This window comes from Macaca fascicularis, chromosome 15 (assembly GCF_037993035.2).
Source record: "Macaca fascicularis isolate 582-1 chromosome 15, T2T-MFA8v1.1".
NCBI classification, from domain to species: domain Eukaryota; kingdom Metazoa; phylum Chordata; class Mammalia; order Primates; family Cercopithecidae; genus Macaca; species Macaca fascicularis.
Genome location: NC_088389.1, coordinates 126,051,337 through 126,065,265, shown reverse-complemented (window position 1 = coordinate 126,065,265; position 13,929 = coordinate 126,051,337). Strand labels below are relative to the sequence as shown.

The 13,929-nt window shown below is 40.0% G+C and overlaps 1 protein-coding gene across 1 annotated transcript in view; it reads right to left on the bottom strand.

Moving 5' to 3' along the window:
- The window catches only part of LOC102135358 (ankyrin repeat domain-containing protein 18A), a 69,971-nt gene that overhangs the window by 47,446 nt on the left and 8,596 nt on the right, over positions 1-13,929 (bottom strand). The window contains 2 exon segments of the mRNA XM_074015796.1: positions 2,112-2,285; positions 2,448-2,562. Coding sequence (XP_073871897.1) covers positions 2,112-2,285; positions 2,448-2,562 — 289 coding nt within the window.

Sequence of the window (13,929 nt, the reverse complement as noted above, 5' to 3'; positions counted from 1 at the left end):
AAACCAAGTATTTGCAAGTGGAACGTTTTCTTTCTCTAGTATCATATGTTTAATAAAAAAACTCAGGTCCTGACATATACATAATAAAAATTGCTGTTAAGACTCATAATACCCACCTCAAGAATTTTCCCAACATTTATTCATTTTTCAATCTATGTGTATATCATTTTCCCAGATTGCTAACCAAATAGATAATTAGTTCATAGGACTGCGAAAACTGAATTATTAAAAGAATTCCTATTGTATTCTCACTGACTTCAAGGATTTCAGTGTTTAAAACTGACATCCTGATTATGCCAAAGCTCTATAAACTTAAGAGACACACTGAGATAGTCCCTAACACAACTTCAACTGAAAAAAAAAAAAAAAGGGTTCAGGATTTGCTACTAATCTAATTGAGAAAATCTCACTTGTAATGAACATTTGTTGACACATAATCACTAGAATGGTGACAGAGGAACATGAAATTGTGAAAGGGTCAGCCTCTACTTATTGAAAGATTACCCACAAGCAAATTGCTGAAGACTCTCTGAATGGCAGTGAATGATTCATGGTGGGAAGGAAAGAGTGTTATTCTGTAAGCTGAGAGCTGTTGCCAGTGATATTTCCTTTCACTTCCCAGTCACAAACGTAGAGAAAGACAGATAAGTCAGGCTAATGTTATTGGAAAGGAGACCTTTGAAGAAAGTAGCACCTATCAAATGCCAACTCTTTTAGAGATTTCTTATGTCTTTGAGATACGGGAATTTATATACTGCACTTATCTATTCTTTGCTTCTTAATCAGGAGTGTATTTGAACGCTGAGGTATTTTTTTTTTCTCTTGCTGTTGTAAGAGACAAGAGTCTTACTATGTGTCTCAGGCTGAACTCAAACTCCTAGACTCAAGCAATCTTCCCACGTCAGCCCCCTGAGTAGCTGGGACTACTGGAACATGCCACCGTGCATAGCTTCAGACAAATATTTTTAACTGTACATGTTCAGAACTTATTATATCTATTACATCAAAATCCTCAGGGGGAAAGCCTACACAGGTAGACTTTTAACAAAATTTCCCCAGATCACTGTAATGCACAATTCTAGCTGAGAATTACTGCAGCAGACAATCACTTCAATTTCATCTCTCACCCACATGGCCAGTATCCTTTATCAGGTTGGGATGTGGCCAGAAAGAGAAGAGTACGAGATAGTTATTTATGAAAACTACAGTTAATTTTCCTGGGTGTGGGTATAACAGGGACAAGTAAACTCAGAATCCCAGTTGATTTTGCTATTTATAAGCTCCTTATCTCCCACCTTCCCACCAAGACATTCTAGATTTAAAAGGAGAGTTTAGACTCTTATCTAAGTGGCTGTTTTTGCCAGGATGGGTAATAAGTTAGTTACTAACTTGTTCCACCCTTTGCTGAAGTGTTTCTCACTTCATCACCATCTACTCACTGCCAATCTGGTTTCCTCAGAGTCCTCTAAGAATTAATCTTCATGCAAGTTTCAATCTCTCTTTTTACCAAACCAAAAATGATTACCCCAAAGCTGAAGAGCATGTTGTCTCAATACATAAACTGGAAAAACAACAAACTAAAAAACAAAACCTCTTCTTGGCATTTTCCCTCATTACCTAATTTCCAAGTAACCTGCATGTTTTCGATTACTCTCCTTTCCCCTTCTAATTTTTCCCTCCTAAACCTTGCCAATGAAAGATACATCAAGTTTTTTTTTTTTTTTTTTAAGAAAACTGTTAGCAGCAGCAAGACTTCCATTTATTGTAAGTTGCTTTAGTTTTGAGTTTTAAGATAAGGCCTCTTTCCAGAGTAATTTTTTTCCTGTGATTTTTTAATACTAATTAGAAAAAAAAATACACCTCGGGTAGGAAACAAATACTTGAAGAGAAGTTTTACCTTAACAAATTCATAAATATTTCCCATAAGTGCATTAAAATAGCTGTGCCCTCTAATGCTTCTTTAAAAGTATCAATATTTAAAGTAAAATTTTAGACAATTAAGTTATTTCAAAATGTTTTCATTCAGGAACACTTGAGTTCCAAATATGAAAAACTGACTCTTAACTATGTCAATGTTAAACATTTTGAAAAGAAAGTTGATTGATCTATACCTCATTTAGTGCTTCAATATTTGCATGGTGGGAAAGCAGTTTCTCTGCCAGTGAAGTCCCCTTATTATACACAGCATAATGGAGAGCAGTGTTGCCGTAGATATCCTTAATGTTTGGATTGGCGCCACGTTCCAGGAGAATAATGGCACAAGCCTCTTCCTGGCAATGTACAGCCTATTGGTGTTAGATAAAAAATTAGACTATAAATTCTAAGAATTCAAAATACATATTCCACACGTTTCACCAACTAGTTATATTTAAATGAGATAAATTCATTTTAACTCTAAGTATTTAAATCAAATCCATTTCATGCTGAAAGAGTTGGCTACTATATACCTTCATTAAAGGTGTCCTGTTAAGTCTGTCATAGATGTCGATCTGGCATCTTCTCCTCAGCAAGAGAGTAACCACTTCTATATGGCCATGGACACATGCAAAATGTAGAACAGTCCTATGAGAGTGATAGGAGATTTCAGGAAATTGCAGTGCAGTATCTCAAAACCTACCCTGGTTCATGTAATTGTAAACATTGAATAGCATGTTATTCCTCTGTCTTCAAAACAAATAATTTTCTTTTGAAGAAAATACAATATTTATTAGCTCTTACTGCTCCCTACCTTAATGAAACAGCAGCCTATTTGGATAGAATAAGCTTGGTGTCTAGATTCAGTTCAACTATGGCTTGAGTTCTACTTTGAACTCAGTCACATACCAGCTATTGCTTAGACTTTCTGTGCCTCAGTTTCCTCATTAACAAAATAAAGATGACAACGGCAGCTAGCTCACAGGATACCATTATGATGCTTAAATGAGAATCTATGTAAAGCATTTAGAACCATTTCCAGAACAAACAACTCAATAACTGTTAGATTTTTGTTTGTTGAGACAGAGTCTTGCTCTGTTGCCCAGGCTGGAGTGCAATGGTGTATTTATACCTCACTGAAGCCTGGAACTCATAGGCTTAAGCAATCCTCCTGCCCCAGCCTCCTGAGTAGCTGGGACCACAAGAGCGCACCAGCATGATCAGCTAATTTAAAAAAAGTTTTTGTAGAGCAGGAATGTCACTTTGCTGCCCAGGCTGGTCTCAAACTCCTGGCATTATGGGAACTTACCACCTCAGCCTTCCAAAGTTCTGGAAGGACAGGTGTGAGCCATGCACCCAGCCAGATGTTATAATTATTACTATTACTATTACTTAACAAAAACATTTTAGTTAAGTGAAATGATACAATTATTGCTTTTCTGCAGGATGAATTAAAGGTTAGGTCACATTTTAGTGTATCTGATATTGGAATGGCATTTATAATTCATAACTTTCTATAACTATAATTGGTAGCATTTAAAAAATCATCTTACTAATATAGAAAATAGTAGGGTATCACACAATCCATGAGGTCTTACATTAAGTAGAATATGGTGTACACAGCAGGTCTAGGGCAGTTCTAGGCATCTAAGTGGCACTTAAATACATTTTAATTCCTAAAAGTACCATGGGGAAAGAGCACTGAACAACATGTTTTCTTTAAACAAATTATTTCTTACTTTGATTTTTTAAAATGTGAAGGTAAAGGAAACTAATGATTGAGATGAACGGGTATGGCTCATTTTAGTCAACACTTAGATTTACAGAATATATGCAAATCAGATTTTCCAATGATTAATATTAGTATTTAAGACTGATACATTTTGAAAAGGGCAGTTAAAGGTTATCTCTTACTGTTTTCTACCTTCAGAAATGCTTTTGCTTGAAAGGAGGGAGCAAAAGTTTCAATGAGATTAAGTCCTACTATTCCTACTTTAAATCTCTCACATTGCAGGAAGTCAGGGACATCAAACGGAGGGACCGGCTTGAGCCGTGGCAGAGGAACATAAATTGTGAAGATTTCATGGACATTTATCATTTCCCTAATAATACTCTTATAATTTCTTATGCCTGTCTTTACTGCAATCTCTGAACATAAATTTTGAAGATTTCATTTTAATATGGACATTTACCAGTTCCCAAAATTAATACTTTTATAATTTCTTATACCTGTCTTACTTTAACCTCTTAATCCTGCTATTGTAAGCTGAGGATGTACGTCACCTCAGGACCATTATTGTGTTAACTATACAAATTGATTGTAAAACGTGTGCTTGAACAATATGAAATCAGTGCACCTTGAAAAAGAACAGAATAACAGTGATTTTCAGGGAACAAGGGAAGACAACTATAAAGTCTGACTGCCTGTAGGGTCGAGCAAAATAGAGTCATATTTTTCTTCTTGCAAAGAGCCTATAAATGGACGTGCAAGTAGGGAAGATATCACTAAATTCTTTTCCTAGCAAGGAATATTGATAATTAATACTCTGGGAAAAGAGTTGCATTCCTTGGGGGGGAGGTCTATAAATGGCCGCTCTGGGAGTGTCTGTCCTATGCAGCTGAGATAAGGACTGAAATACTCCCTGGTCTCCTGCAATACTCTCAGGCTTACTAGGTTGGGGAAAAATTCTGCCCTGGTAAATTTGAGGTCAGACCGGTTCTCTGTTCTCGAATCCTGTTTTCTGTTTAAGATGTTTATCAAGACAATACATGCACAGCTGAACATAGACCCTCATCAGTAATTCTAATTTTGCCCTTTGCCTTGTGATCTTTGCTTTTGTCCTTGCCTTGTTTCCTCAGAAGCATGTGATCTTTGTTCTCCTTTTTTGCCCTGAGACCTGTGATCTTTGTGATCTACTCCCTGTTTGTACACCCCCTCCCCTTTTGAAATCCTTAATGAAAACTTGCTGGTTTTGTGGCTCAGGTGGGCATCATGGACCTACCGACTTGTGATTTCACCCCCAGCGGCCCAGCTGTAAAATTCCTCTCTTTGTACTCTTTCTCTTTATTTCTCAAACCAACCGACACTTATGGAAAATAGAAAGAACCTACATTGAAATATTGGGGCAGGTTCCCTTGATATCTGGTGCTCCAATGTGGTTTTAATTTTTCCTAAGTGCATGTGGGAACCCGATTCCCTTTGGTAGGTGTGGAGAAACGTTCATTGGTTCAGTCCACAGAAACGCTTGTTTGGCTCCCTGACGATTGGTGAGTTGTCTGTGTATTCTCCAGGGTAACTATGGGTCACATGGAGTCTAAACATTATGCTTATCTCTGCTATATTAAACTCCTGTTGAAACCGGGAGGTGGTCACGTACCAATGGAAAATATGGTCACCCTATTCAGGGCAGTGGAAGAACACTGTCCTTGGTTTCCTGAAAAGGGAATGCTAGATGTGGAACTATGGGATCGTGTTGGTGCAACATTCCGGGAACTGGTCCCAACAGGAAATTATGTTCCCATCACTGTTTGGGGTGATTGGACATTGGTATGTGCCATCCTAATGACATAACAATCCCGTGATCCCCTGCAGTTACCACAGCTTTCTGAATCTGGCGACCCTCTACTTCTTCCTCAGCTTACCTCTCCCACACAGCCTTCATTGTCTGCTCAGCCTCTCCCTTCGCCTACTCCTCCCCCACCTGATAATGTTGAGAATTCAATATCTAACTCCAGTGACTTTGTCTTAATGTCACCCCCTGATGATCTTATTTATTTTCACGAAGAGCCAGTACTTGAAACTCCCATGGCCCCAATTTGGACAGTCAGGGACCATATATATGCTAATTCTTCCCTCTTCAAACCTTTGCAGCATTTGCCTCTGGAGTCGCCTAATGGCTCCAGGACCAAACTACAATTTACCTGTAATTCTGCAGGCCCTCCCCCATCCATCGCAGCCCCTCACCCTCCTGTCATTTCGGTCCCTCAACTGGTCACTTTGCCATCCACTCAATCTTCTTCTCTGTACCCTTCTTCTCACATGGACGCCAGTAATCACTAGTATACTTCTGCCTCTTCTGCTCCTCCAATGCCCCTTTCTCACACTCTCATACCTGTCCAACCTCCTCAACCTCAGTTTCCCTTATCTACTCATGCTTTTCCTGTCACTTCTATGCCAACTCCATCTCATGTGCCTGCTCTTGAAACTTCCATTCAATGCTTATTTCGCCAAAACGAAGAAACAAGTGGATTAAATGTGCAGGCTTATACAGTCGTGCTGGAACCTCCTGATGCTCACGGCCTACAAGTACATCAATATGTGCTGCTCAATTGTACCTTTTTAAAAGAATTCAAGGATGCTTGTACCCAGTATGGTCCTACTTCTTCATATGTTAAAATGGTATTATAGACTCTTTGTACTGATGTCATTTTGCTTCCTCTAGACTGGGACCTTTGGGCAAAAGCTGTTCTAACCCTGTCTCTGCATTTACAATTCTGTACCTGGTGGTCAGAGGAGGCCCATCTGCAGGCTCAGATAAATTGGGCTGATGGCATTCTAATTACCAAGGCTCAGCTCACAGGCTTTGATAATTACTCTGATACTTCTGCCCAATTAGGCTTTGATGCTGTCACCATGGAACAAGTAACAAAGGTGTGTATGAGAGCTTGGGATAAATTATGCACCCCAGGCCAAGCTCTTGTTTCTTTTATTACTGTTAAACAGGGTCACAGTGAATTATATCCTGATTTTTTGGGCTAAATTACAAGATGTTGTTGAAAAATCTGTCTCTGATGAGTGTGCTCAAGGTATTCTCCTTCATATGTTAGCTTTTGAGAATGTGAACCATGAGTGTAAAATGGCCATGCATTCCATCCAACAACAAAATTTACCTGATCACAAGGTGTTCCCTGCATATATTAAGCTTGTGAAGGCATTGGATCAGAGACCTACAAAGCTATTCTGTTAAAAACTTCAAAGTTTTTAACTTTGGAGCCAGCTCAACAAACACGGCCAAATGCTGCTGCTACTGTTTGCCCACCTTGTTGCAAAGGTAAACATTGGGCAAGTACTTGCTGCTCTAAGTATGACATAGATGGAAATCCCTTGCCACAGAACCATGGAAATGGGAAGCAGGGCCAGTCCCAGGCCCCAATATCAAATGGGACACCTCAGACTCAGACCAATGTTGCGTTTCCCCTTCAAGCGGTCCCAACGCAGCCCCCAGCACAAACAAATTTACCTACAGCTAATTCAGATGGGTCCCAGCCTCTTCTGTCTCAGTACAATGCTAGTCCACCTCCACAGTAGGGGTAGGGTGGTCGATCTCTGTAGTACCATTCCTCTAAATTTACTACCTAATTCTTTGCCTTTAATTGTCCCCATGGGGTCACTGGCCCTTTATCTCAAGGTTTGGTGGGCCTGCTGTTAGGTAGGGCATCCACCTCTGCTAAAGGAATCAGCATTCATACTAGTCTCATGAATTCTGATTCCTCTGATGAGATTAAACTCATCGTGTCTGCCAAGGTTCCTGTTTCCATTTCAGCTGGTGAGTCAATTGCTCAATTACTTTTACTACCTAATGTTGTTTTAAACAAAGGAGACACGGGCCCTGGGATGGGCTCTGGTTGTGAAAAGGCCGCTTATTGGATTAATGTAATTTCCAAACAATGGCCTACTTGCACCATATACATTCAAGGAAAAAAGTTTGAGGGCCTAGTAGACACTGGTGCTGATGTTTCTATTATTTCCTCTAATTTATGGCCTTCCTTCCGGCTTAAACAGCCTGCTAACATGGGACTAGAAGGTGTTGGAAAAGCTGATGAAGTTCACCAGAGCACATTTATCTTACCTTGCACTGACCCTGATGGTCAAAAGGGTGCAATTCAGCCTTATATCACGCCAATCCTCATTAATCTTTGGGATAGAGACGTGCTGGCACAATGGGGGGCTGAAATTAATATTCCACATAACTCTTATAGTGCTCCCAGTCAACATATAATGGAAAACATGGGGTTTGTTCCCGGATTCAGTCTCGGTCCAAAACATAACGGAATTACTAAACCTCTCTCAGTTACTGTAAAAGAAGACAGGGCTGGTTTAGGTTATCCTCTTTAATGGTGGCCACGGCCACGCCTCCTAATCCTACTCCTTTACAATGGAAATCGGAAACACCTGTTTGGATTGACCAGTGGCCGCTCTCTAAAGAAAAACTGGAGGCTTTAACTCGATTGGTTTCTGAACAGTTACAACTTGGAAATGTGGAACCTTCTCTTTTCCCCTGGAATTCTCCTGTGTTTCTAGTAAAAAGAGAAATCAGGCAAGTGGTGGATGGTAATTGATTGAAGGGCCATTAATGTGGTAATCAAACCTATGGGAGCCATCCAAACTGGCATGCCTGCCCTGCTTGAATACCTAAGAATTGGCCTCTCATAGTCATTGATCTTAAAGATTGTTTTGTTCATATTGCTTTACATAAATCGGATTGTGAAAAATTTGCCTTTACTGTACCATCTATCAATAATCAGGAGCCTGCAGCTCATTATCAGAGGAAAGTACTTCCTCAGGGAATGCTATATAGCCCTACCATCTGCCAACTTTATGTTGGACAGGTGCTTTCACCAGTTTGAGCTCAATTTCCCCAGGCCTATATTCTTCATTATATTGATGATATTTTAATTGCTGCCCCCACTGATAAAGAATCAATTGACTGTTATCAATTTTTGAGCCATCGTGTAAGAGGCTGGATTACACATCGCTCAGGATAAAATTGAACGGACCACTCCTGTTCAATATTTAGGAATGGTGGTTGATAAACAATATATTCAACCCCAAAAGGTTCAGGTTAGGAGAGATTCTTTGAAAACCTTAAACGATTTCCAAAAACTTTTAGGTAACATTAATTATTTAAGACCTACTTTAGGCATTCCAACCTATGTGCTATCTAAGTTGTTTTCTATGCTGCGGGGAGATTCCAATCTCCACAATCCCAGGACTTTGACCCCTGAGGCTTCACTAGAACTGGAATTCATAGAGGAAAGAATCCAAACTGCCCAGTTGTCTAGGGTACAGCCATCCCAGCCTTTTCAGCTTCTGGTTTTTGCTTCATTGCACTCCCCTACTGGACTAATAGTTCAACATAATGATTTAGTGGACTGCTGTTTTCTTCCTCATTCTGTGTCAAAAACTTTATCTGTTTATCTGGACCAAATGGCCACCCTAATTGGACAAGCTCAGTGTAGAATACTTAAAATTTCCAGATTCGATCCGAATTTAATTGTGGTTCCTTTAAATCGGCTTGAAGTCCAGGCCACTTTTCAACATTCCATACTGTGGCAAATTCACTTGGCTGATTTTATCGGTGTTATTGACCATCATTATCCAAAAAACAAATTGTTTGATTTTATAAAAATGATTTTTTGGGTGGTCCCTCGACTGACCACAGATCAGCCCATTCCTGAGGCCGTTACAGTGTTCACTGATGGCTTGAGTAACGGAAATGCTGGTTGTGCGGGTCCTACAGACAAGCTTATTTCTACCCCTTATACCTCTGCTCAAAAGGCAGAGTTAATTGCCGTAATTATTGCCTTACAGGATTTCCCCAAACCTTTAAATATTGTCTCTGATTCTGCTTATGTTGTACATGCCACTGAAAATATAGAAACTGCTACTATCAAACATATTGATAATTCTGAATTGGCTTCTTTATTTTCAAGGTTACAACAGGCGGTTCGCCAACGTAGACACCCTCTCTATATTACACATATTAGATCTCATACCACTTTACCGAGACCTATGTCTGTTGGTAACCACAAGGTCAACTATTTGGTCTCTTTTGCAACCCAAGAAGCTCAGGAGTTCCATAATCTCACTCATGTCAATGCTGCTGGATTAAAATAAAAATTTGCTATCACCTGGAAGGAGGCTAAGCTTATCGTCCACTGTTGCCCTCAGTGCCAAGTTTTTGTACTTCCAAATCAAGAACCTGGTGTTAATCCCAAAGGCCTAACTCCTAATGATTTATGGCAAATTGTGATTCATGTTAGCTCCTTTGGCAGACTTTCATATGTACATGTTTCTGTAGACACTTTCTCAGGTTTTATCTGGGCTACTTGCCAAACAGGGGAAGGCATGGCCCATGTTAAAAAAAAAACCCTGTATTCTTGCTTTGCAGTTATTGGGCTTCCATATCAAATAAAGAAAGACAACGCCCCTGGATATGTTAGTAAGGCTTTAGATTTATTTATGCAACAATGGGGAATTTCCCATATCACCAGAATCCCTTACAATCTTCAGGGACAGGCTGTGGTAGAATGAGCAAATCGCACCTTAAAAACTCAATTGTCCAAACAGTCTGAACAGCAAAAGCATAATTTGACCACTCCCCACTCCCAATTACATTTAGCAGTGTTTACTTTAAACTTTCTAAATGTTCCTAAAGACAATACTCTGATTGCAGCTGAACACCATTATACAGGCAAAAAATTCTCCTTAAATGAAGGCAAGCCAGTGTTACAGAAAAACTCCCAAACCAATACCTGGGAACTTGGAACAATTATAACATAGGGAAGAGGATATGCTTGTGTTTCACCAGGAGATCATCAATCCCCTGTCTGGGTGCCCACTAGGAGACTTAAACTTCATGTGAATACTGACAATGAAAACCACAGGGAAAAGACATCCAAGTCAGAGACTACCCTCATACATGGTGAGATCTGTGCCGACTCCTCAAAAACTGGCAGGCCAAATCAAAATGGGTCTGGTTCATTCCTCCCTAATGATAATGGAGACCCCTCTAAAAAATTCCACTTCTAAACCTAAAAATCTCACTATTTCTATTAGCCTGAAAATAACATCCCTTTGTTCTTCTCTTCCTCCTTCAGCACTGGATCTCGCTTACAGTAGGTTTCATTTAATGGTTCTCTTCCTTATACTTTCTGTCTCACCAGTTTCCCCTCACACTGATTTACCTGCTACACAAAATTATTCTTATTGGGCTTCTGTACCTTTTCCTCCACTTATTCAACCTCTCACCTGGACAGATGCTTCTGCGGAAATCTATGCTAACGATAGTGTGTGGATGCCTGGAGCTACAGATGACCATTGCCCCACTCAGCCAGGAGAAGGCGGCACTGGATTTAATGTTACTATGGGTTACAAATACTCCCCTCTGTGCCTTGGACATGCACCTGGTTGTATCCATCTAGAAACTCAAGTCTGGGCTGCTTATCTTCAGGAAAGATTAGCTACAGAGGAACTGGGACATTTGGTCTCTGACCTCTCCCTTTCTCCTTTAAGACAAATGAAACAGGGAGTAATAGGAGATACCTCATACTTTCAATATAAACCTGCTGGAAAACCATGTCCTAAAAATTTTGAGGACCCATCTAAAACTTTAATTTGGGAAGATTGTGTTAACTCACATGTAGTAGTATTAAAAAATGACTCATATTGTTTAGTAATAGACTGGGCACCAAACGGCTATTTAAAAAACAATTGCTCCTCTGGCAGAAGGGAATGCCTGGGAGGACAATTGGGAGGACAAGGATTATCATCCTACTTAGCATAGGAGGTTCACCTCATTCTTTCCCTTAACATGGGAAGATAAGGGCATTACCTCCCCGAGGCCTCGTATGATATTCCCCATTCTGAGCCCAGAACACCCAGAACTTTGGAAATTGGCTATTGCCATGTCTGGATTGCAAGTATGGGAAGGGGAAACTTTTCTGTCTGTTGTCCTGTTACTGCCCCTTGCGTCCATGATTCTGAACCCCATGATAAATCACCTTTCAATGCTTTTCCTCTTTTTGATGCCAATCCTCCTTTATGGGACTCCAACTGGCATTATGATAATTCTTCTTGACCCAGGTATGCCGCTCTACTTCTTCGGCATCCCTGGGCATCTTGGATTGCTTCTTTATCGCGCAGAATATTGGGCATTGCCACTGCTGCCCCTCTCCCTCAGTATCAACGTAGATTCAGACATTCTGCTTTGTTCACCTCCAACCTTACTATCCCTATACAGAGTTGTGTTAAGCCTCCTTACATGCTGTTAGTGGGAAATATCAAAATTTGGAAATCAAACTGTCCAATGCATTAATTGTCATTTATACACTTATGTTAACTCCCATTTTGACTCCAGAAAAAGTGTAATGTTGGTTCAAGCTTGAGAAGGAATCTGGATACCGTTTACTTTGCCCAGACCTTGGGAATCTTCCCCCTCAGTACATTTAATTAATGAAGTGTTACACAGAATTCTCAAAAGATCTAAGAGATTTGTTTTCACTTTAATCACTGTGATCGTGGGCCTAATTTCAGTCACTGCACTGGCCACCACTGCTGGAATGGTGTTACATCAATCTATTCAAACAGCTCATTTTTTTAATGATTGCCAAGCCAATTCCACCCAAATGTGGAATTCTCAACAAGGCATTGATCAAAAATTAGCTAATCAAATTAATGATTTAAGACAGTCTGTCATTTGGCTTGGAGATTGGGTAGTGAGTCTCAAACATCGCATGCAAATGCAGAGAGATTGGAATACTTCTGATTTCTGTATCACACCATATTCCTACAATGAGACTGATCATGCATGGGAAATGGTCAAAGGACATCTTCTGGGTAGGGAAGATAATTTATCCTTGGACATAACCAGATTAAAGAAACAAATTTTTGAAACCTCTCAAGCTCATTTATCCATTGTGCCTGGAGCTGAGTCATTAGATCAGGTGGCAGAAATTCTTTCTGGACTAAACCCCATGACTTGGATTAAGTCTATTGGGGGCTCCACTGTAGTAAATTTTGGAATTATGTTTCCCTGTTTAATCTGCTTGTTTTTATGTGCCGGACCAGTCAAAGAATCCTGCGTAAAAACCAAGAGAACAAACAAGCCTTCATTGCCATGGCACATTTATATAAAAAGAAAGGGAGAGATGTTGTGGGAAGTCAGCGACCCCGAATCGAGGGATCGGCTGGAGCTGCGGCAGAGGAATATAAATTGTGAAGATTTCATGGACATTTATCACTTCCCTAATAATACTCTTATAATTTCTTATGCTTGTCTTTACTGCAATCTCTGATCATAAATTGTGAAGATTTCATTTTAATATGGATATTTATCAGATCCCAGAATTAATGGTTTTTTAATTTCTGATGCCTGTCTTACTTTAATCTCTTAGTCCTGTTAGCTTCGTAAGCTGAGGATGTACATCACCTCAGGACCACTATTGTGTTAACTGTACAAACTGATTGTAAAACATGTGTGTTTGAACAATATTAAATCAGTGCACCTTGAAAAAGAATAGAATAACAGCGATTTTCAGGGAACAAGGGAAGACAACCATAAGGTCTGACTGCCTGCAGGGTCAGGCAAAATGGAACCATATTTTTCTTCTTGCAGAGAGTGTATAAATAAGTGGACATGCAAGTAGGGAAGATATCGCTAAATTCTTCTCCTATCAAGGAATATTGATAATTAATACTCTGGGAAAAGAATTGCATTCCTGGGGGGAGGTCTATAAATGGCCGCTCTGGGAGTGTCTGTCCTATGCAGTTGAGATAAGGACTGAAACATGCCTTGGTCTCCTGCAGTACCCTCAAGCTTAGTAGGGTGGGGAAAAATCCCATGCTGGTAAATTTGAGGTCAGACCAGTTCTCTGCTCTCAAACCCTATTTTCGGTTAAGATGTTTATCAAGACAATACATGCACAGCTGAACATAGACCCTCATCAGTAATTCTAATTGTGCCCTTTGCCTTGTGATCTTTGCTTTTGTCCTTGCCGTTTCCTCAGAAGCATGTGATCTTTGTTCTCCTTTTTTGCCCTGAGACATGTGATCTTTGTGACCTACTCCCCGTTTGTACACCCCCGGCTTTTTGAAATCCTTAACACAAATTTGCTGGTTTTGCGGCTCAGATATGTGATGTCACCCCTGGTGGTCCAGCTGTAAAATTCCTCTCCTTATACTCTTTCTCTTTATTTCTCAGACTGGCCGACACTTAGAGAAAATAGAAAGAACCT